The sequence below is a fragment of the Notolabrus celidotus genome, chromosome 1 (genome assembly GCF_009762535.1).
Source record: "Notolabrus celidotus isolate fNotCel1 chromosome 1, fNotCel1.pri, whole genome shotgun sequence".
Taxonomy (NCBI): Eukaryota; Metazoa; Chordata; class Actinopteri; order Labriformes; family Labridae; genus Notolabrus; species Notolabrus celidotus.
This window is the reverse complement of record NC_048272.1, coordinates 31535150-31559549: the sequence shown is the minus strand read 5'-3', so window position 1 is coordinate 31559549 and position 24400 is coordinate 31535150. Positions and strand designations below refer to the sequence as shown.

The 24400-nt window shown below is 39.9% G+C and overlaps 2 protein-coding genes across 2 annotated transcripts in view; one reads left to right on the top strand and one right to left on the bottom strand.

Moving 5' to 3' along the window:
• The window catches only part of angpt4 (angiopoietin 4), a 60604-nt gene that overhangs the window by 5128 nt on the left and 31076 nt on the right, over positions 1 to 24400 (bottom strand). Inside the window, exons 2-6 of the mRNA XM_034692011.1 lie at positions 14719 to 14874; positions 14529 to 14650; positions 1276 to 1360; positions 835 to 979; positions 395 to 507 (exon numbers count right to left, since the gene is read on the bottom strand). Of these exons, the coding sequence (XP_034547902.1) occupies positions 395 to 507; positions 835 to 979; positions 1276 to 1360; positions 14529 to 14650; positions 14719 to 14874 (621 nt within the window). The remainder of the gene's footprint in view (positions 1 to 394; positions 508 to 834; positions 980 to 1275; positions 1361 to 14528; positions 14651 to 14718; positions 14875 to 24400) is intronic.
• On the top strand, positions 8599 to 10848 carry LOC117819541 (cilia- and flagella-associated protein 20-like). Its single transcript, XM_034692969.1, is given in 6 exon segments — positions 8599 to 9004; positions 9819 to 9898; positions 9995 to 10106; positions 10221 to 10409; positions 10497 to 10610; positions 10739 to 10848. Coding segments are annotated over 6 exon segments (732 nt in total). The 5' UTR covers positions 8599 to 8773; the 3' UTR covers positions 10745 to 10848.

Sequence of the window (24400 nt, the reverse complement as noted above, 5' to 3'; positions counted from 1 at the left end):
GATGCTACTGTTCTTGGAAATCAATTCTCACTTTGTCCTATATCAAAACTTCATGATACTCAGTTTATTTGATTTCTGACAAGAAAAAAGTAACACATTTTGCAATCAGAGAAGCTGAAAGCAAAACATATTGTTATTTCGTTGAACAGTTTTTTGTTGGAAATGATCAGAAACAGCTATTACAAACACATTTTCCAATAATATCTATATAGTATATATATTTTTATTACTTTTAATGATTGCTCAATTTAACAACAAAAAATCCAAGTTGTGTTTAGTAAAGTTCATAAAGCTTAGCCACGTCTCTTAACAGCCTGAGTGTCAGTATGATGATAAGTTTACTGCAAAAAGCAGTGCTGTGGAAAAAAGACTTCAGCTTTGTTGTTCATCGTACCTGCACAGGTTCTGTCCTGTTGCCGATGTAAATGTGATACAGACCACTGACGGAGTGACCGCCTTTGTAGGCATCGGCACAGTCCTTCCACATCTGGCTCCTAGGAGGTGACCCTGAACACACATATAAAAACATACACGATTCTCAATGTGTTGACCTGTCTGATTCAAATTCACATGCTGCAATGCCATCAATGACCACTAGGGCACACACAAGTTAGTTACCAAGTTTAGAACTTGAATAAAAGGCCACCAGGTATACCAGCTGTATCAGTGTATGGACCCCATCAAGATAGATAAACAAACACACAGATACACACACCCAAAAGAATATTACAAAACAAATGCTAAAAATTCGCAAAATCTGAGAGCTGTTTGAGTTAACTTGCCAATCATGGACATATATATTGTGAGTGTGCATGTGTGTGTACTTGTGTGTACCTGTAGTCACCACCATGTTGATGAGTGTGTGGACAGACTCCATGAGCTGAGCCTGCTGCCTCTGCAGAGCCGTGTTGTTGCTGCTGGCGACTCTCAGCTGCCTCTCCAAAGAGTCGATGGCTGCCATCTGAGTCCTGACCACAGACTGACAGAAGTTTTAACATTTTTCAACATTTTGCTTGTTTTTGTTGTATATAATGATTTCATAGAGCAAAGTAGATCCAATGAGAACCATTAAAATAATCTTCTGCATACTCTGATCTGTAAAATGTATATTTATGAAGCAAGGCTCACGGTTATGATCGCTGTGCACTGCTCACAGGCTGATTTATTTGTTTAAAATGTTTCTTAAGTAACAAAGTTAATAAATCCTTTGCACCAGTTCAAACAGACACCTGCTCATAATGAACAACAAACACAAATTACTTTCACTGAGTGTACCTGCAGTCGGGTTTTCTCCTCTCTCATGTCCTCCAGCTCTCCTTTCTGCAGAGACTCCAACATCTGAACTTTACTCTCCAGACGACTGAAAGACACAAAGAGCAGAACCTGTCAGCATCAATCTTCAGCAGATTCACATGAAATACATGAGTCGTCTTTTCTCTGACATCTTATACGAAACACATGATTATTTGTGCCTCTATGAACTTCACATCTTTTGTTTGTGTCCTTAAGAACGGTCCAAATCAGGATTAAAAAGTAATCCGTACGCGATGAAGCAACAAACTGGCACAGCTGGGTCAGGTCAAGTCTCAAAAATGACTCAGGTTTAGGGGGAAAATGTGGTTTGGCTTCAAATCATAAATTTGTTATTGTGATAGGAGCTTTGTTATTTTGAAACAGTTATTGGTTAAGAGTCAAAAACACCACTGAGAGTCTTGCTGTAATAATGTGTGCTACAGTTTTCTTACAAATACAGAGATAAGTCGAGTGTTGGTGTTTGTTTTAGACCTTAAAGTGACAGTGAGGAGTTTTTAACTGATGCTGAAATAGCCTCACTCTTAAACTGACGACTTCACGACCTACATATCAAGATTATCAGTGATGACACTGTTAATATCTTTATGTTAAATTTCAGCGCATGTGTTCAGGTCAGATTCAGAGAGGATATTAATCCCTCACCCTGAAGAGTCTCTGCCTAGCGCTCTGCTGGTAAAGTTTGTTGTTGAGAAATAAGTTATCAATAAGTAAGAGCTTTTTACCTTATATTATTTTCTTTTGACGTAATGTTTTGTCGTAATGTCTGGTACTGGAGCACGATTATCAAACAGACATACGTTTTCTGTTGGCATGTGAATGCTTCACTGCTCTTTGAGGTCTAAAGAGTTCAACCATGTGCATATTTACGTTATTCAGACATTTATAGGGACACCAGAGCTCACATCATGACGGGGGGCTGTGACGGGTAACCTTAAACCAGTACGTCTGTTCACCTTTTGTAAGCTAACTAAAGCCTGGTTTATACTTCTACGTCGAATAGTCGCCGTAGCCTATGCCATAGGTCTGCGTAGCTCTTTTATGACTCAGGAGTCAACACACGTAACCTGACGTGCACCTCCTCCAAAATGTAACAACATGGATCACAAGCCCTGTGATTGGTCTGCTCGATGGTCGTGTATTTCTTGCATTTACAGCACTTCCAGGATAGCCTTACATCAGCCGTGCATTTCTACTCCTCTGAAGTCTCCTCTCTATTCTTCCCTGTAGACATTGCTGTATGATAAACAGCAACATGTATCAGCTGTAAATTAACATAATACATTTTAAATCACTGTGAAAAAGTAAACAGAAAACGTAGGGAGGCCAGAGAGATCACACTGCCCTCAAGTGTTTCGGCGGAGTATTGCAGCACTGCGCTGCACATCGATGCACAAGTATGTAGTATGCACATCTACGTTGGCCACTGCTATGAGGGTCAACACAGAAGTATAAACCAGCTTTAACGGTAATACATCAGAGTTTACAAAGTTTAGTCATTGTTACGTTAAAGTCTATAATTTGACATAGCTACAGATCAACACATGACCTCATCACTCTGCATCCCGATAAAAGATGATTAGAGAAGAGTAGGATTAAGATCTGTATTCACTCATTCAGAAAAACCCACTGATTTCCTCCAGAGGGGGCACCAGAATCAACGCAACATGAAAACTCCTGACTGTGACTTTAAAGTTTGGTGTTCAACGATTACTTAGGTGAAAGTTCACACCAGAAGAATCAAAGTTGCTTGTTTCTTCACTGAGGTTCCAAAATATGTCCCCCTCTTCTTCTCTCACAGATAAAAACATTGATTTCCCCACATGCAAAGACACTTTTATTAGCTGTAGAGAGGAATTCTGGGATCTGTAGGAGGCAGGTTAGGGGTGTTTTTTTATCGTGTTTTACACAATAACTCCTGGAATGTGTCATATTAAATTCAGAGTGTTTAACAGGAAGGTTGTGTGTACGAGGGAGGACACTAATCCAAACTACTCATACCACAAATCTATCAGTAATGGAGCAGAGGCTGTAACTCCTGAGTCCCTCCCTCATGCTGGAGCAGCCGTAAAGAAGAGAAGTGAAGATTAATAACCCGACCATCATTCTTTCTGCAGAGCTGACTTTAGCTCTCGTTATCTCTGCAGCTGAACCAGCAGAGCAGCTGCTGAAAATAGACCCGGCCCACGGTTAGATCAACAACCTACGAGCCAAATGAATGAAACCTGATGAAGGAGTGGCAGCAGCTTCACGGGGGAAATGTGGGACACTGACATCAGGCTCAATGTCTAGTTTACTCTCACTCTCTGGCTGCCGATGCAGAGAGAAGAGAGTGGAGGAGGCTCTGCAGGAGTCAGAGGAACATTTAGTCTTTTCCTAAATCATGATAATTATGCCTGTTTGTATTACTTTTAATGCATTAGATACTCTAACTTTGGTGGTCATTGTCAGGAGGATATGTTTTTCTGCAGGCTACTACAGTTTTGACAGCTTTTAACAGCACAAATGCCAGCGGTGCCTTTATTATAAACCACAAAGATCTACAGTGAGGATACATTTGACGTTTAAAGAACTCAACTGGATTTTTATTACTACTTGAACTATGAACAAGATCAGTGCACAGAAGAGAAGTACCATCATTCTGTGACTACCGCAGCTCTTTTTAGGCCAAGTCGCCTCCTGAGATCCCCCCCGCCCACACACACACACACACACACACACACACACACACACACACACACACACACACACACACACACACACACACATACACACACACACATACACACACACACACACACACACACACACACACACACACACACACACACACACACACACACACATACACACATATATAACCAAACTGTCCACCTGGAGTGTTGAAGTGTAGCTGATGAGAGTCAGACAGGAGTCTCCATCACTCTGTGACGGGCGGTCGATCAGGTGACAGTCTCACACTCTGAGAGGTCTCACACTGCAAAACCTCAAAATCTTGCCAAGTGAAATTGTCTCATTTTTAATCAAAATGTCTTATCCCACTTGATTTAAGATACATTTACTTAACAAGTAACATTTGAGCAAGATAGAGGGACTTCTTTTAAGACAATGCATCTTAAATATCCTGTTAAGTCAAACAATCTTGAAATGATCTTGTTTTGAGTTGTAATTTAGAAGAAACAAGGTTTATTTTACATTTCATACAGCCTTATTTATAGAAGACTGATAATCTTGATTTAAGACAAACACTTTACTTGATTTAAGTAAATGCATTTGACTGGAGAATCTATCAGAAAACAGCTCCATTGATAAAAGAAAGAAAGAAAGAAATGTTGTTTTTTTAAGGGTGGGTTACAGTTTTCGGGCACTGTTTCTTCTAAATCAGATAAAAAATATACATCCTTAAACTACATGCACACAATGAAACACCTACTTTTGAGCAGAGCTGGCTTATCCTTAAAAAACAAAATGACTGAATATTATTATATCCAGCTCACTATGAGAAGACATTATATCTCAAAATGCTCAAATCAAACTTTGTAATCTTATTTCAAGTACAAGATGGTCTTAAATCTAGAGAAGTCCATCTATAATACAACTCAAATTAGGGTGAATATATCTCAAATGAAGAAGTTGACATGAAATGTATTAGTGCAAAAATCTTTTTTGGAGTGATAAAATACTAATTGTTAGCACAGTTTTCTAAACATTACGTCTTATTTTAAGAAATCTCACCAACCAAATTTTCACTTGCTCTATTGCCTTTTTCAAGGTAAAAGTAACGTTGAACCTTGAAATAAGTTTTTTTTTCTTGTTTTTGGAGGGACATTTTTTCCAGTGCACTGTAGTCACACTTGGAGCTGAAACACGTTAACAGCTCCTGATCACTTCAACATGCTGACCTGCACATGAACGAGGAAACGTCACTTACAGAGAGGACGACTGATGAGGAGTCACTGATGGCTGCTGTGGTCTCTCTCTCTCTCTCTCTGTGTGTGTGTGTGTGTGTGTGTGTGCGTGTGCGTGCGTGTGCGTGTGTGTGTGTGTAGATTAATGAGTATGCACATGATCCTAACTACATGCAGATGCTGGGTGTTTTCCTATTTTTCTGGTTGCATATAAAATTTGTAAACAAAAAATACTAAGACTGTACGACGTGATATAGTTGTCAGTCAGAAAGCCAGAGCTAAATCCTGAGCCTCACTTTCTTCTGCTGCTACCCTGAAGGTGTTGATGACATGATTGGTCTCTACCTATTCAAGCCCAGCTTCAGCCGTGTCACTGATCAGAGAAGCTTGGTATAAGAGAGACTAAGAAATAAACCCTGTCTCTCCGGTGAAGTCTCTACATGCTGCTAAATAAGAGAGGTTTGATTTGAGAGTTGGAAGCTAGGTTAGCTGGGGTGCCACAACATTTAGCAAGGTAACTATGTCACTACGACAAGTTTGTGATTTGCACAAAATGTGCACACACTCTGCAAACTCTGACCCATTCGTACGCTCATTTTAGAGGTAGGGGAAATTGGCAACGCAGGCGGTGAGAGGGAGAACTGCCTTTCACACATTTAATTTAATTGCATAAAAACATATTAACAGACCCGCGTCACCATAATCAGAAAAATCTGCATATTAGAATATGTTTCTGTCGTTAATGTGTCATTAAAATATAAAAGTGTGTCTTAAAGTTCACCAAATATTGAATCAGCTTTGTCTTAACGTCACATTTCTCCAAAGAGTAGAGGAAAAAACGGGCCGTATCCTAACGTGTTCATCGGGAGGTAAAAACCAAAGTAACATCAGAAGACGTGAAACAGCCGCGGAGCAAAGCGACAGTCATATTTTCGATGTTTCTAACACTATGCAGAGTCAATACGTGTAGTTATACTTTTAATAAAGACTGATGTACGGCGCGCAGAGAGTGCAGAGACACACTCTCGTCACATCTTCACCACCTGCACGTTTACTGTGTTAATGAGAAAAGTGTGGAGTAAAACCATAGACTGTAAATAAAAATGGACAGCATTGCTCCGCCTCTTCCCGTTGTACAGTTCTGAAGCCAAAAAATCCCTCTCCTGGGCGCAGCCATTGTGCAGCCAGAGCCTGTGAAGCCTTTGTAAAGACGCTGTGTGTCCTTTGAAGTTTCGTTCTACGGCGGCTGTGAATCAAAGGAAACCCGGAAGTAAAACCCTGTTTTTTAAACTTTAATAACTAACGAAAAAGAAACTTTTCAGAAAAAAGAGGCCTTGGACACAAAACAGTCAAACACTAACTACATATCACCACAGCATACGGATGTGAGAAACATTCGTACAACGTGTATCTATTTTTTAAAGTTTGACTGCTCTAGATTTTTTGACCTATACTGCAGCCAGCCACCAGGGGGCAGTCACACTGCTGAAAGCCTCACCACCGGGGCCGTATCCGGCACGCTTGAGTAAAACCATGACCGGCCCTCTCACAGTAATTATCCTACACACCCTTGTAATCATCACAGCCCAGGCCAAGCTACCTACACATTAAAACTTATACTCAGAGATTCAAACTCCTGTCAGATAATATCAGAGAGAGGAGTTCGCTGATTGAAGTGAACACTCTCTAATGTGAAATATATAAGTGGCGTGCACATTTCTGGGTTTTCGGAGTACTTATACTTTTAGTTGTGATTCTACGAACTCTTTCATAAATGAGACCCCTGGTGTTTTAGATAAACTTATCTCCATCGAAACGTGTTCGTGTTAGATGAAGAGTCGACTGTAAGGAGGTCAAAATGGATGGAAAAAATTTTCCCCTTTGAATCCTTTATGTTATCTTCTTAGTCGAGTTATTTAGTGGAGTTCAGGAGTTTTTTTCCGACGCTTTTTTTCTTGTAGACTTCTTCTATTTCTCCAAAAGTGCATGATAAGAAAAAAAGCTCCGGTTTAATGAAGACAGAGAGATGAGAAGAAAAGGTTGGGCTTTTGAAGATTAATTCATAAAGGAATCCAAATACAGCTCTGACTCCCTCCACACACATGACAGCAAACATCTGTTCAGTCAGAGCTGACGCTGTGCAGAGAAAACACTGACTGCAAAGTATGTGTGAAAAATGTGAGATTAAAACGTCCCATAATCCACTGCAGCTGCTGATGCACAGACTGTATATGAAGAAAGATGCTCCCTTCCATCTTAAATATGCAAGGGATAATGTATGGTTCGCAGATTGTTATGGGAAAAAGAATCCCGACAGGGTGAGACAAGACACCGAAGCGAAGCAATTGTCGAAAACATTGATTAAAATATTATGTTATTGATTTGAAATCGTTTATGTTTACAGTTTTAAAAAAATAATCCCAGTGATTTCACGTCAGTTAGCGTTCCATGGTGATGGATTCTTATCTGCCTGTTAAATGTGATGGACATCTTTTCAGTGGATTGTTTTGACATGAATGCATGCGATCAGTTTGACTCTGGTGTTGCTCATGTTAATGAATGTTAATAACCGCTGTCAAGGGGTTGTCAAGGGGTTTTGACAAATCATAATGACTAATAACTAAAGTGGTTTAAAATTATGAACAATATTTATACATCTAAAGAATTACTCTGCGCACGCTTTAAATTTGAAGACAATTTATGCCCCCTTTGTGAAAATGAAGTTGAGTGGACGAACCATTTTTCTTTTCATGCCAAACTGTGAAAACCTTCTGGACTGATAGCCATGAATGGTTAAAAGTTAACATTAAATCCAATCCAATTTCCTTTTCAATAAATGACATAACTTTCGGTTTGATATTAAAAAATAAAAGTAATGAAATCTGCTGTAACATAATCCTGTGCCTCTCAAAATTCTTCATTCATAAAAAAAGAACTATAAAATCCCCCCCAAAATTTGTTGTTTTTCTAAATGAATTCCAAATATACCTAAAATCATTGAAAATAATGAAAGGACCAAAAGCACTTAAAATATATGATTCCCTAAAATAATTCCCCACTGAACTGTAAAATTATTCCCTCTCCTTACTCAACTTATTTTATTATTTATTTTCTATGTATGCATAATTTTCTCATTTGCCTTAAATTACCAACTGAAGCTGTATTGTTTCTGTGTCCTTAATGATTGTTTATGTATGATACTCCTTCTAAATGTACCCATTGTTTGCTATTTACATCTAAAATAAAGTTTAAAAAAAAAAATAAGCCTGGTTATAACATAACATTTATACAGTCTGTGGTAATAACTAAAGTTGTGGCTTTTGTTGCCCATGGCAACCAGTATGCGTCCCCGTTTAAGTACCGACGTGAACAACGTCCGAAGGTTCCGCACCTTATCAACATCAAAATACAAACAAAACAAGGAGAGAGAGAGTTAATTTTATTTTATACACGTCCCAAGGAGAGACTTGTGAATACAGGAAAAGACACGACATGTTTTATGTTCTAACCGACTGAAACGTTTAAATTCACGGAGCGGAACCTTTATACAGTCTATGAGCGGAACTAGTTATTTTGTGCACCTCGGACTCAGAAGCGTGGGGACGGAAATCAGCTCTGTAAACAAACAGTTTGTTAGCAACAGTTTTCATAGACCAAAACACATCTGCAAATCCACTTTGGACCAGCGACACACAAGGAGAATGTTTAAAAACACATTCCATAGCGGATTCTTGTCCATCTTATACAGTATCGGCAGTACACCTCTGCAGATATGGGATCAAACGGTAAGATTCAAACTACACTTGTTTCAGCTTCCTTAGCTAGCCGTCCTGCATCGAACTAGCTTCAGTGTCTTAATTCGGCTCAGTTATATGAAACCTATGTCAGTTATATGAAACCATGTCGCAGTTCGGTTTGGATGCACCATTCAATGTTGAGTTAGCTCATATTAAGTCCGTTTGACGCCCATAATGTCATTAGGAGGGCGACTTATCTGCCTTAGTAGAGGACACAACGTTAGTGTTTTAACTTTATGATTTAGTTACAACATTCACTGACGTTCAAAAGTTCTTCTCATGTGGATAATGTCAGTTTTCATCCCATGTATGATGCTTTGACTTAAGCAATAGATAGGCTGTGGACTTGTGTCACTGATTAAATAAGCAAATACGAAAATACTAATTGATGCTACAAGTCTAAACACCATTTTTGTATTCATATAACCCCCTGGTATCTATTATTCTTAAATCCAAGAACAGCAGGATCAAAGGTGTACATGTGCAGTTGCTAAGTTGTTTAAGATTTGTCACTCCAAATGTTTAAATGTCTGATTTACTGCTTTACATCAGCATTTATTACAGCTTGACTGATGCATCATTTATGAGTTTCTCAACTCCAATTTCCTGCTATTATTTTGGCTGATGCTTTAGTGCCAAAAAAAAAAAGTGCTATGCATTCATACATATCAATTCCACCTAATCTCTGATTATAGTGATGTAGCTGACCGTTGTCAGGGATTCTTCTGGAAATACTATGTATATATATGTATATTATTATATTTATTGTTAATAATACATCTGACGTATTTTGTGATCACAGACGAGGAACGGTCACATCTAGAAAGTTACAGACAATGACATCCACTCGCTGGTGTTGGAAGTTGAGGGGAGAAATGTCAGGTGAGTGAGAGTCTTTACCTCAGGTCAACTTATTGATGTACTGAGAATCTCATTCACCCACCTTATCTGTTGTTTGATTTTCTCTATTCCCTTCAGCACCACCTATATAACATGCCCTGCAGACCCCAAAGAGACACTGGGCATCAAGCTGCCTTTTCTGGTGTTGGTCATAAAGAACCTAAAGGAGTATTTCACCTTTGAAGTCCAGGTAGTCCTAAAAAACAGACCTCTCTCTTATATTGGGACATAACAGAAATTACAGTTTGGGTTTGTTCAAGTTTAATGGTTTCTTATGGTTTCTCCACGTCTTTATAACTTTCAGGTGTTAGATGATCAAAATGTTCGTCGACGGTTTCGAGCGAGTAACTATCACAGCACGACGAGAGTGAAGCCGTTTATCTGCACCATGCCTATAAGACTGGATATTGGCTGGAACCAGATCCAGTTCAACCTGTCGGACTTCACCAAGAGAGCCTATGGAACCAATTACATAGAGACGCTGCGTGTGCAGGTTAGTGGACAGGGAAGGGCTAAGAACTATAAAGGTGATGTCTGAATAATCTCTAAAGCTATGACTGCATTTCTGTTTTCCTTCCAGATCCATGCTAACTGTCGGATACGGAGAGTGTATTTCTCAGACAGACTTTACTCTGAGGATGAGCTCCCACCAGAGTTTACACTCTACCGGCATGTCCAGAATCAAAACCCAAAGGTGAAAACTCACACTTCCACAAAGTATTAACTCAGCCTACATATTACCATGTGATTACATGTGTGTGAACTAAGGTATAACATGTCTGTTTGGTCTAACACTTGTATAATTGTGTTTGTTTGTTGCAGCAGTAAAAATCAACCTGCACTATTCCTCAAGATGTGAAGTGGAGTTAAACTGTAAGGTTTTCTGTGTGTAGAAATCTGAATTAAAATCTGTTTTGCATTATTATTTTGAAGTTTTAGTTACGGGTGTCTTGTGTTGCTCTCTGCACATCAAAGTTATTTTATGGACTCATCTGTCTTCATATATATACAGTTGATAGCATCACAAGTTAATATATGAAGCAACATTGTGAACACAATTATTAGTGTCCTCAAATACACATTTTTTACATAGGCAAATTTCTAGATCTAGAAATTCAGAATACGACACCATTCATCAAATATAAATAATCTTTATCCAACACCAGAAATAAATTCATGCAAAAGGCTGTGAAAATTATTTGCATTCTCAAAACATGTAATCATTGTTTAAGTTTGGAGTTCTATATACTGTATAAACACAGCAGCAGCACATTTATTCAATAAATGTTGTATCACATGATAGGCCACAGACAAATAGCAACTCTCTAAAGACATTTCAACTTAAAGCTGTATTTTCAAATCATACTCTGGTAGCAGACTCAATGCGGTGACATCATGGGAACAGGAAGTGCTGAAACTTATGTTGACATATTAAAACAAAAATTGATAAAGAAACAGCATATTCCTTTTTCACAAATGTGACTTATCTTACATTTCTCTTTGCATTGTTTGACTTAGGTACCAAAATGGAGTAACTCTCATCCAAACCAAAGAGGGCAGGTGCTGAGTCGAGTAAGAATATCACAGTGAGCTCACAAAGGTAAAAAGGGCTTACACACTGCAGGGCTCCAATATTCCAGACCACAAAATTTCCCCACCTTGGTGAGTTATATTGTCTTGATTATCGGAGCCCTGCTGTGTGCAAGCTGTTTCTGCCTTAGCATGCTTATTGTTTGACTTTATCCATTGAATGATGTCAGCATTTTCTACTTACTGATTTAATTCATTTCACCTTTAAGTGTTTGCACTTTATTAACAGCACTTTTTCTACTCAGACAAGCTGCTGCCCAGACAGCAGCCTACTGCAATGATTTAAATGAGTTTTCATTGATTAATGTGATGTTACAGTTCTTCAGACATTATTGCTACATCTGCTACCTTCACTTACATTCTCTGATTTTAAACTGGGTCATTATCGTTAAGAAGAGTTCAAAGCTGCTCTTATCCACAGGAATATTTGGATTTAAGAAATCAATGTAATCACTGATATTTTGTGTATCAGAAGAGTGGAAAAACATGATATAATGCCCTATAGGTTGTGCTAAAGCTGTATATTTACTCATGCTTAAAAGATTCAAAATTCAAAATTAAATCACATAATGAAAATATTTTATTTAACTGTTTCCCCAAAAATGCATCCTGTCATATTCTTAATTTTGGTGATTAAATACAGGCAGCTAGTGCCCTCTTTAGTTTTTATGTTGCCCAGCTCTACACTTTATTAAAGACATAAAATAGGAGTGCACGTGAAGCTATTTGCATTAAAGTAAACTGCCATATTAATACATTGATACCATCAAGCCCCAAGTGAAATTGCTGTCACATTAAAATTTAGATTTATCTTTTAATTCAAATGAAAGCTGAATTACATCTGCAATAAGGCAGCAAAAGATGAGTAACAGTTTAATAAACATGTCTGTAAACAGAGAACACGCCTGATAATGACTCTACATGTTTTTACCAGAGAACATCGTCCCAGTCCAAAGAGAAAATATTGTGAGTATAAATATTGGCGTATCTCAGAAACAGCAGTGTGGACGTGTTTCCATCGTCTCTAACGACCTGCCTGTTTCTAATACTCTCTCTGTTTGGTTGTGAAACAGCTGATAAGGCTTGTGTCTTTTTTTACTCCCAAATCTAGGCCAAGGGAACGGAGGGACGGGAGGAGACGGGGTTTTAAGTAAAGGTAATGTATGGCTTCACATCAGGGTCTTGTCCATCCTCTTAGGGTTCTATTTCCCATAACTAACTGCTAATCATACATTATCCCACTTATTACCTGGATACTAACTTAAAATACAAACACGGTGGCAAAAAACATTGATTAAAAGGTCATTCTATTGATTTAAAACTATAATGCACACAGTTTTTAAAGTTAGCAATCCATGGCGATGGATTCTTATCTGCCTGTTGCGGTCGATTTAACATTAATCTCTCTCTCTCTGATTTCTGTGGATTAAAAATAAACAAGGCAAATATCATAACTTTTAATCCTGCTGTTGTCATCACCAACGCTCATGATTTAAGTTTCTTTGAAGCGAGCCATTGCTCAAAGATGCTCTCACCTGCTTTGCTTGTTGTTAGGAATGCTGGACAGGATCCAATATGTAAATATCCATGGTGTTTAGCCAGCTGCAGTAGCATGCTAACCCAGACTAGCGTTTAAGCCACATTGTTTTGATCCCAACGGTTTTACCTCACCTTACGGTCTACGGTGTCAACAAGCAGGAACAAAACGTGCCAGAACTCTTTATCACGGATTGATTTGACATGACGTGTGATCAGTTTGCCTCTGGTGTTGCTCATATTAGTGAAAGTCAATAACCATTGTCAAGGGGTTTTTGACCAATCAGAATCAAACATCTTACACAACCGGAAGATTAGTAAGAAAGCAGGGTGATGACGACCGTTAACAATGCATTTAGACTATTTTGAGTACAAACCACATTTAAAGGCCACAGCTGAGTTTGATGCTTCTCAGACAGCTGAAGGTCAGAGAGCAAGCGCTGTTAATGAAAGCAATGCGATGGAACAAAGAAATAAGACGTTTTCAGATCATTTCCACAGTAAAGAACATGGACAGAACAACATTAATCCAGAATGAAGCCACAACTTTAAAGCTCCTCCTGCTGACTGCAGTATAGGTTGTAAAGCCCGCCTCTCTCATGGTATCAGATGGGACATGGGTTAAAATAGAACATTTAAACGCAGGTCAAATAAATGTTTGTCAAGGATTGTTTCTGTCATTATAGTTAGTCCTTATCATGCTGATTTTATGTCACAGTGTCCATGTTTCTGATACGTTTACTTTGAATTAGTTATTTAATGTTGAAAAGATGATTGATTGAAAGCTCTGTTGACCAATGGGGCTCCTGCAGCACTGTGTGCACTGGATATTCAGAGATGTTCCCTTCAAACGCCACTGAAGTCTGTCGTCATAAACAAGGTTGAGCTTGACTGCATTGAAAGTCACAAACAACTGACCAGATAATCCTACCTCCCCACTCTCTTTCCTCACAGTGAGCTCCTGTTTATTCCTGATCCCTTAAAGACAGGTATAGAGTCACAAAGTTTGGGGATACAAGTCCTATGTTTTCTAGATGAATGAACCTTCGCTGGTCTATTCATCACATCATACATCACCTGAGGATCTGCATGGTGATTGGCTATCATGGTGAGAATATGATCTGCTCGATTTCAGATTTTATACTCTTGCAAATAAGCGTATGAAGTGAGTAGAGCATTGAACGAATCGCAAATTATGCCATTCTCAAGTGTCAAGTGTCATTGAGCTTTCATAACCATGAGTGTCTGTGAGCCTACATCCAGAGGCCTTCTTTAAGTTGTTAAATATCGGTTGGCCAGGAATCAGATTTGATTCAGAAACTTTGTGAGACCATCAATGTTTGTTTGTGCAGCACTGATTTGACTTGAATTACCTGAATAATGCAGTTTATGAATGAAGCAGAACCAGATTTCAGTCTCCATCCTCTGTACTGATAGTGTTTCAGATCCAACACTTGAAACAATGATGTAAAACTTTTCCTCCTACCTGTTCTTGTCTCGTAGCCGGTCAAGCTCAGACGTCTGCAGCAGCAGCTCCTTCTCCAGCTTGTTGGTGGACAGAGAATTCTCCAGCAGCTGGATCTCTATCCGGGACGTCTGGTTCAGCACCTGATGAGAGACTCAACATTAACACCCGGTAACATGCTTCAGAGGGTAAACGTTAGTGATCTCAATACCTTCGCCTCCACCACGTTGAGTTTGCGGGTCTGCTCTGCCGTGTGTGTGAGGAGGTTAGTCCCGATCTCCAGCATGGTGGCTGTTTGGTTGTGAACGATGTGTGGAGGTATGTTGGGGACACCCGGCTTTATGTTCCTCTGAATGACGCTCTCCAACTGTGGACACAAACATTAAAAACAGGAATTAAAAAAAGAAAACACAACACAGATATAAGAAAAAGAGGCAGAGTGACTGTGAGGTCTATTTTTTTCTTCTGTGCAACTTCAGCCTTTGAACAAACAAACAAATCACCAAATTCAGTTGTAGTTCGTCATGTTTATTCTGGATCATATTATGACTCAATTTTTCTTCTCTGGATAAACATATTTTGGTTATCATTTAGTGGTGATGTGTTTATCAGATTGGTTTGTTTGTTTTTCTGCAGCTGCTGCTGCTAAGACTGAGTCACCGAGCTGCAAACTCCAGTGTTATATAAAAATAGAAGTGTCAAATTCCCCAAATGACCACTAGAGACTGATCCCAAAAGTGAGTCAAGCCCCATAATGACCTGTGTTAGACAGTGAGAGGACAAGTGAAATTCTTTACTGATTTGTGAGCACAAATGATTACCAAGCTGTGGTAAATAATTAATTCTCAACAGCAAAAAGCGACACCAAGGACAACCTGATCACGTCATATCAAAGATATGACAAGAAGGGCCTGAGCTGACCAATGTGGCTAAAGTGTTAGTTTCTGTTAGCATGCTAAATCAGCAGGCTATGGACATTTTCATATTGGATCCTGACCAGCAATCCTAGCAACAAGCAGAGCAGGTGAGAGAAACTTTAGGTTGCCAGTCGCTAACTTAAACCATGAGCGGTGGTGATGATAGCAGCAGGGTTCAAAGTTGTGACATTTGCCTCGTTTATTTTTAAAGGTGTGTGAACCGCAGAGCTCAGAGAAGAAGAAGAGCTGAATGAGGACAGGTTCATGTTAATTCGACCGCAACAGGCGGATAAGAATACATCACCATGGAACGCTAACTAATGTGGAATCACTGGGACTATTTTTAAAAACTGGATTCATAAATCATTTTGAATCAATAAAATCATCTTTTACAATGTTTTCGGCTAACGTGTTTGTATATTTTTAAATATTTGTATTTATATTTTGGTTTGATATTTGATAGGACCGCTGAAGAGAGACAGGAAAAGTGGGGAGAAGCGAGTGGGGGAGGACATGCAGTAAATGGTCGAGACATGAATCAAACCTGCGACCTCTGCAACAAGGGCTATAGCCTCTGAATATGGTCATGCATGTTTCAAACTAGGCCAACAGCACCCCCAACGTGTTTGTATCCTCAGTTAGTTGCCGGGTAATAAGAAGGATAATGTATGATTAGCAGGTATATACACAACTAACTGCTAAAACATTTATTTGATTCATATGTCAAGTGAAAACTGTTGTGATAGTTTAAAATCTAACTATCTATACACAGCAGGTTATGCTAACTTAGCTGCTGCAACTTCATCTGTGTGTAGGTGGAGCGGGCTGCAATATTGACACGGATCCCAGTGACACAGCATCATTATTCCCAATCACAACACAACACAGAAGCCCACAAATAAAAACATGTCATTTCATCCTGAAAAGTAACACATTTTTAAAAAGTGACGATTATTTAGTTACAAGTTCATCAGATCAAATGTATCAGAGGTCGGGTATATAAAGCAGCAGGTCCCTCCATCTCTGGGAATATCAACCCATGCCAGCTCGCACTGCCACACTGTGACCTTGGACTCCTGATAAATAAATAATCCATGTCTTCATCCGTCAGACTCTATGTCTTCAGGATATCAGTGCCACTGAGAAGCACAGGGAGTTGATAAATATACCACTGCACCAACAAACACACTGATCCCGGAGAGACCGCCAGCTACCAGAGAGGCTGTTTGATGAGTCAGGGGGAGGAAAGTCCAGATCACAGGGGGGGTCTACTGAGGATCACTGCTGGTCAATTCAGACTTCACAAAGCTCTGTACATTCATAAGATCCTTTCTAAAGTGTAAACCAGTCTTCAGGTCATTTAAAGCCCCTGTGGGTAACTTCCTGTTTGTGTTGATTTGGCGCCCCCTGGGTTCAAAGCTCTATCTCTTACATATTTACTAGTTTTGTCATGAAGGTAAGTAAGAGGTGTTCTCCTGCTTTCTTTTAACAGAAACATTAATCACTCACTGTGAGTGTTTGTTGGAAAAGTTCAAGAGGCCGTTCCCTTCAGTGAGCCGTAAACACTCCGGTCTGACACCTCCCCCCTCTCAGTGGTTACAGGATTTAAAATCATGATGTAGAAATGATCCGTATTGTCGTTGATGGTCTCTTTTTTTTTTGTAGCTCATTGAGAGGCATCAGCTTTACTTTCTGTCTGTTTCCTAACCAGTTAAAAACTCCTCACTGGAGCTTTAGCTGGTAATTCAGAGACTTTGGCCTCTCATGGAGAAATGTGTGTGATTGTTATCATTGGATATGTTTCATTTTGTCGTCATGTATAAATTAAATTATTTGGTGGTGCATATTCTTATGCTCGTTGGGTGGCTTTCGGGTCCACAGATGGTGAAATTATTTTGAGTTATTCAGTGATTGTGTAACGTTGTGGAGTAACTGTCCATGGTGCTGATGTCACTGACTACGTCTTTAAACATTAAGCGACCTCAGGCTGTTTGTGTTTGAGCTGTTAAAAGACCTGTTTGCCAATCTTGTAAATAATAGGCTACAGAGTCAGGCGCATCAGGTGTGTTTAAATGCTGCCATAATTAATCAATTCAGACTGATTGGTTGACGTATACAATAAATAAGCATGCACATTACAGCATAGTCTTTTTTCATTGTTTTAAAAGGACTTTCTGTATAGAGCTGATCTTTGTGACATTTAAAGCCAAGAAATGTAGAAAATTGATTGCCTTCATTTGGGTAAAACTTAACTCAGGCAGCCCAGGAGCCGGGACCTCAGTGCTTCCAGCCTGACGCAGCACTGAGGCCAACCGTACAACAGTGATAAAAACTGACTACGGCTGTGACATCACTCCAAATCAAATAAGAAATGAATTTAAGTAAGCAAACAAGGATCATTCCATTCAAACTATGGGGGCGCTCAATGTCTAATTTTAAATCATTTCCTGTTTTCAGTATAAACCATGTCTTATATATCCTATTTTGATATAAATATAAACTTATAAATACTTAATGTAATTCTGGAAAAAGCTTTTGAAGTGTTAAATCTCCTTAAGGTGGTAATTAAAGGTAGACTCTCCCATTTAGTGGGACATGTGGAGCAGCGATACCTCAGCTGGTCTTTAAATCTTTTTAGGTTCATAGCAGCTTTAAAATGTCAGACAAAATAAACTTCAGATGATCCTGAAAAAAGTGATGAAGATGAGGAGCAGCTTCATGAAAAGGGCTGTGAGATCAGGGATTACCGGACCACACAAAAACTGGACTGGGCTGCTGGAACGGTGCCAAAAGAACGAGGAGCGCACTTCTGTCCATAAACACGTTGTTTCTTTCTTGTAAAGACTCGAGCAGACAAAGATGCAGTGACAGACTCTTTTGAAAGGTACTGTTAAGGGATTTAAAAACCCTTTAGCTGGTTCAGGTTTGATTTTGAACATTATAGAAATGTTAAGCCTCAAGTTAGACAAACTACCCTCCGCAGAGCTGGTCTCTGCAGAGTGAACAATATTTAAATATCTCCTGATGTCCTACCTTTTTTATGTTTAAGCCATGATTAACATATTCAGGACATTTTTTCCTTTCTAATATAATGATACGTTTTGTTTATTTTCATGGATGAATCAAGTTTAAACATTATTATGTGCGTGCAGGTGTTACGACTGTTGTATTTTCAGTCGTTATTAATTTGATTTGCAGACACTGAAACATTGTTCAGATAAATCATGTGCAGTGCTCTGAGCTCATTATGTCTGTTTATACATGTTTATTCTATAATGTCAAATTATTTGATGTTTAATGGACGGTGGCCTCATGAGTTTTTTCTCGTTCATCACCTCTATCTATCTACTCTAGTGTCTCTTTCACTTTAAGCTATGATCCTCTTAATTTTAAATGGTTATGTGTATTATCGTCATACGGTCACCATAATGCAGACTCTGGGTCAGTGAAGAAAAAAAACATACATTTGATGATTCGTCGACTATGGCAAGAACTGACGAATCAGATTTGACGAAGCAAATCCTTAGTCGGGGTCACCCCTAAAGCAAACAGGTTACAACTTTGTTCCTTTTCTGTCTACTAAGTAGAAATGTAGCCAAAAATGTAGCCAACATGGACACGGTCAACTTTAGGCACCTTTTAAAAAACATAGTTCCTCATGTGTCCACTTGAGGCTGGCTCCAAAAGTGAGTCATTCCCTGTAGAACCCGATGATAAAAGTTTGCAGATTTATAAAAAGAAAGAAAAAAGCTTGTAACTGAATTAAGAGTCAGTTTCGGTATTTCTGTACAGTTGAATATGGATCAACATCATTGGTTTATTTTTGGTAATGGGGGCGTGGCCTCTTTGAATGACAGGTGGGAGCTGCCAGCATTCACTGCACAGGAAAGAGATGCAAAATCATAATTTGATGGGGTTTTTCGGCTCTGAGAAAAAGGAAGTGGAGTGAAAAAAAGGAAAACATGCATCTTAATTATGCTGGAGTACCAGTGAATGTTTACAGCTGCATCACATAAAATATTCTGACTCTTCAGTGAGGCTATTGAAGACTTTTGGCTCTGCTCTGGACCGGCAGCTGACTCATTTTCACAAGTGCTGACTCACCCTGTATCACCATCCTCATGGTTTTCATAAATTTCTCCTTTCAGCTGCCGATCTTATCCTCGACTTTATCGAATTCATCATCCCTGACGGATCTATTACTCATTTTTAATACCTTATTGAAGTGTTATTATGTTTAGTCTGCTTCCCTTCGGCTTCAGTTTAAACAACGCTCGCTCTGTTAAGTCAGAAAATCATTTTAGATAGGAATCACTGAGGCTGCTGATCCAAACGGAGGGGGTTTCTGAGTAAATTGGGCAAACCTGGATCCAGAAGGAAGGAAATCAAATGTGGTGACGCATCGAGAACTTAATCAAATAATCAACGGAGGAGAAAAGAGCTGGAACGAGCTGCTCTGTTTCCCCCTACTGCTCGACTTCCTGAGATGCTGTGCAGATTAATTTTGACGAAAGCCAAACCTCCACCTGGCTGCTGCACTGACCAACGGATTAGATTCGCAGCATATGTGCTCTCAAGATACAGCATGAACTGAAACAGAGAGGAGGAAGAAAATCACAGACATTAAGGTTCAGCCAGTTCCTTTTTCTTTGCAGAGCCTCTGGAGACACAATGTGCTGCCTGCTGTAGCTTTAAAACACACAAACCGTGAAGCCTCTCCTCTGCACACCCAGAAAACAGGCCGCGCGGCGAGCTCTGAGGAGGCGCAGACACCCCCACGTATGGGGGGTTGTTTCAGAGATGCTAACTCAAACCACATGTTGGCTGCGCTGTGATCTGGCCCTCTGGGTGACTTCACAGAGGGAGGGCAGGGGTCACCAAACAGCCCTGATAACAAGAGTGACGCACAAGCAAGTAGCACCGATAGAGATCTGGGGTAACAAGTGCACCGTGGGTCGGTGGAGTGTGTCGGGATCCAAAGGGGGCAATGAAGAGAGAAGAGAGGGGAGAGGGAGTTAAAAATGATCTGAGCATGTTTGTGTGCGGCGCCAAACAGAGTGGAGATGCTACGCTGAGAGGGAAAGTGATGTGAAGATGTAGACGTCAGTTTAATGGACGGCTTTTACTTCAGGGCTCATGTTTCCTCTCTGAGAGTTTGATGGTCTCTCTGCAGCACTCGTCTGCAGCAGGGCTCCACACAGTGACACCACACCTTGTAGTTACAGGTGGGCTGTGGAGTTTATCACTCACAACCAAATTCCACCAGATCCATGTCTGGTCCGTCTCCGATCGGTCACGTCAGTGTTGGGGTGGTTACTCAGAAAAAGTAATGCATTACCTATTACTAGTTACTTTTTAGAAAAGTAATATATTACTTTACTTAGTTACTCTCTGCTGAAAAGTAACTAGTTACACTACTAGTTACATTACTTTTGCAATACTCCATAAAATTACCTTAGATGCATATGAACTTAAATCTTACATATGTCATCATCAGCACAGATACTAGTTAAAGAAGGAAGTACACAAGATCTACCTCTTATGCTCTTTAATATAATCAAGGCAACATCAGAGTTGTCAGTCCAAACATCACTGGACAGAAAAATGGGTCAAAATAAAGGCTACAGGCACTGTAGGCTTGTCTCAAAACAATATTATTCTAAAACTTGGAAACTCTTGTCACCATTAAATGTCTGTTTCTTGTTTAAGAACATGAGACAAGCAACTTCAAACATGGTGTCTTTAAATACCTTGTGTGAAAGCCCATATGTTGAGTGAACCTGTTCAATTTCACTAGCCACAACGTCATGTGTGTGTCGTCCTTTAATTATCCTGCAGGCAATAGCAGCTTTCTGGCTCTGTAAATTGCTTGGGTTAATCCAGTGGGCTGTCATACCTAAAAAGCTTTTATTGTGGCAAGTCCAAATATCAGCAGTAGTTGACACATACTCTAAACTCTCAAACCTTTTCTTTAGCTCAGTCTCCATCTTGACATAACACTGGTCGAGGTAACTTGCAAAAGTTTTTCTGTCTGACGGGGGGCCGTCCGCTCCCGGTAACCTGTATTTTGCCCAGTATGTTGGGAAAAGTTGGTGACTCCACTGTCACTTTGTACCACGTAACCCCCAACACTGGTCACGGCACCAGGCTGCATCTCCAAACTGGCACACTGGAGCCCTTCGGATCAGATACGCAAGACTTCATGATGCCCCAATCTCTACAGAGCAGGTGGAGCAGGACAGGAAGTCAGGCACCACAACAAAATGAAAACATCCGGTTAACACACTGTCACCTTATCACCAGATCGTATTTCACTAAACTACAACAACAAACTGTCATGATGAGCGGAGCCAGGCCTAGAGTCAACAGGTCAGAGGTTTTCAGAGGACCAGAAAGACAACATGGATGAGGAGAGGAGGAGGAGAATCCTTGATTCAGTAATTACAGCGGGAAAACCTCAGTCACATGACTCTAGCTGTCCGGCGGTCCTGCTCCGTCAACAGGTTGTGTTTTCAGAAAGCAGCACGGAGCTGGACCGCAGCGGATCGGAGACGGACCGGACACGGAACTGGTGGAATTCCAAGGTGAATCATCCTTCCACCCAGTCTCTGTGGCAGCAGGCTAAGCAAGTCGCCCCAGACATCCCTCTCCCCAGCGAGCACTGACTCTCCTCCCAGTTGGATGAAAACCTCTAAGGAAGCAAAGCGCCCGAATCATATGCCCAAACCACCTAAACTGTGTCCTTCTGTTGAAATGGAGTCGCCATTCTTTCTGATTGTGACCGTAGGTGAGGATTAGAAAGTATGTCGACTAGTTGATTGTGTCACGGCAACACAACCCTTGCACAAATGTCATCTAGGGCAGGAGTTCCCAAACTTTACCATGCAAAGGTCCCCCAAATAGCATTAGCTACTGGCCGGGGACCCCTTTTGCAAACCAACAGACAATGCTTCCAAATATGTAAAGAAACATCAACTTTTAGAATGTATTTTCTTACTTTTATTTACTTTCTATTATTATTACACTTGTTTAGCATAGGAAATTATTAACAAACGTGTTGTAAAAAAAAAAAAATAATACAAAAAATAATAATTAGATACAATTTTTTCCCCTTCCCTCCTATTTTCTGAGGCCCCCCAGGGGGCTGCAGCCCCCACTTTGAAGACCACTGGTCTAGGGCACCCAGGTGTTTTCTGCCCGTACCGTAACAAAAGGAGAAGAAAGCTGGTGGCTGTCGAGCTAAGGCAAGAGAGGCAGACCTTGCCTGTCATGGCTTCCCTTCCCCAGCAGAAAGCAGAAAAAGCAAACCTACTGACATGACACAACAAAAGAATGAACTCCAACTCATCTTACATTAAGTTGACTGAAAGGCAAAGGCAGCAGGTTCAACACACGGACCTGAGCTACGATCACTTCTCTTACATTCACGTCCCTCTCTAACATCTGTTCAAAGCCGTGAGCTCAAACACTGATGGAAGCTGACGTTATAAAAAACGCTGGAGCATACTTGTAGAGCTTGTTCTGTTCTTGCAGCATGTCTCCTAGTGTCAGACTGTCCAGATGTTTTGGCTGAGTCTCAGAGTTTTATAAAGCAGCAGAACAAGAAAACAGCCTCGGGCTTCCACCCTGAACAAGTGCTCCCATTAAAAACTGCAGGGGAATATTACTCTGCACGGTGTCCGAACTTTACTCTCTCTGTCCTCTCTGTCACACTCGTTCCCACTCTCTTTCTGTGTCTCTTATGCAATAACTCATTTTGAGGTTAAGCTGCTTTTACCTCCGTTATCTTCTGTATATTTCTATCTTTTGTCTCTTATCTATTAAATTCACTCCTTTATTCAGCTGTGTTTTGTTGTTTTGCCTGTCAGAGCAGCATCATTTAACATCCTTTTTTAAATCTGCTGAAATAAATGATTGTTCTCTCGTAGTTGCGTCTCTTGACTGAAATGTGTTAGGTTACGTTTTTTAAAGAACACACATCCTCCAAAGAGATCTGTTGCTCTCCTGAGCAAACAGACTCAGTAATTATAACCAGTAAAAACACAGAACGAAGCAGCTTTAGGTTTAAAAGAAGTTTCGGTGAGCTGCTGATCACGTCAGATATTTTTATTGCTTTTTTCTGAACCTGTTCCTCGTCTGTGGAGCTCTCTTTAGATGCTGCTTTTCTTCCTCTTAGTTACACTCATATTTTTCCAGCTATAATAATACTCTGCAGAAGGAAGTGGGCGTGTACTGCAGGACTATTTCTACATATGATGAGCTGCTAGAACGGTCTATACAGCAGTAAAAAGTCCCCGAGCATCATGAACTCTGAGGCTGAAGTTTGACACCTGTTGAACTTTTGCATTCCTGACATGGACCTGACTCCCTAAAGGTGTTCTAACGTGAAAAAAGGGATATTACAACATTTTCATTTCCTCATTAATATCCACTGCTGATTAAACTGTGGTTTGTGCTTCCTTGAAGAGATCCGGTTCATCAGGATAAGAAATGATACACCAGAGACCAGAAAAAAAAACAAAAAACATATACAGTGGGTATGGAAAGGATTCAGACCCCTTCACTTTTTCTACAATTTGTTACGTTACAGCCTTATTCCAAAATCGATTGAAATCATTTTTTCATTCAATATTCTCCACACAATACTCCATAATGACAAAGTGAAATTTTTTTGCAAATTAATTAAAAATAAAACACTCAAATATTGCATGTGAATAAGTATTCAGACCCTTTGCTTTGAAACTCAAAATTGAGCTCAGATGCATCCTGTTTCCTCTGACCATCCTTGAAATGTTTCTACAACTTGATTGGAGTCAACCTGTGGTAAATGAAATTGATTGGATGTGATTTGGAAAGGCACACGCCTGTCTATATAAGATCCCACAGTTGACAGTGCATGTCAGATCACAAACCAAGCCATGAGGTCAAAGGAACTGTCTGTAGACCTCCGAGACAGGATTGTATCGAGGCACAGAT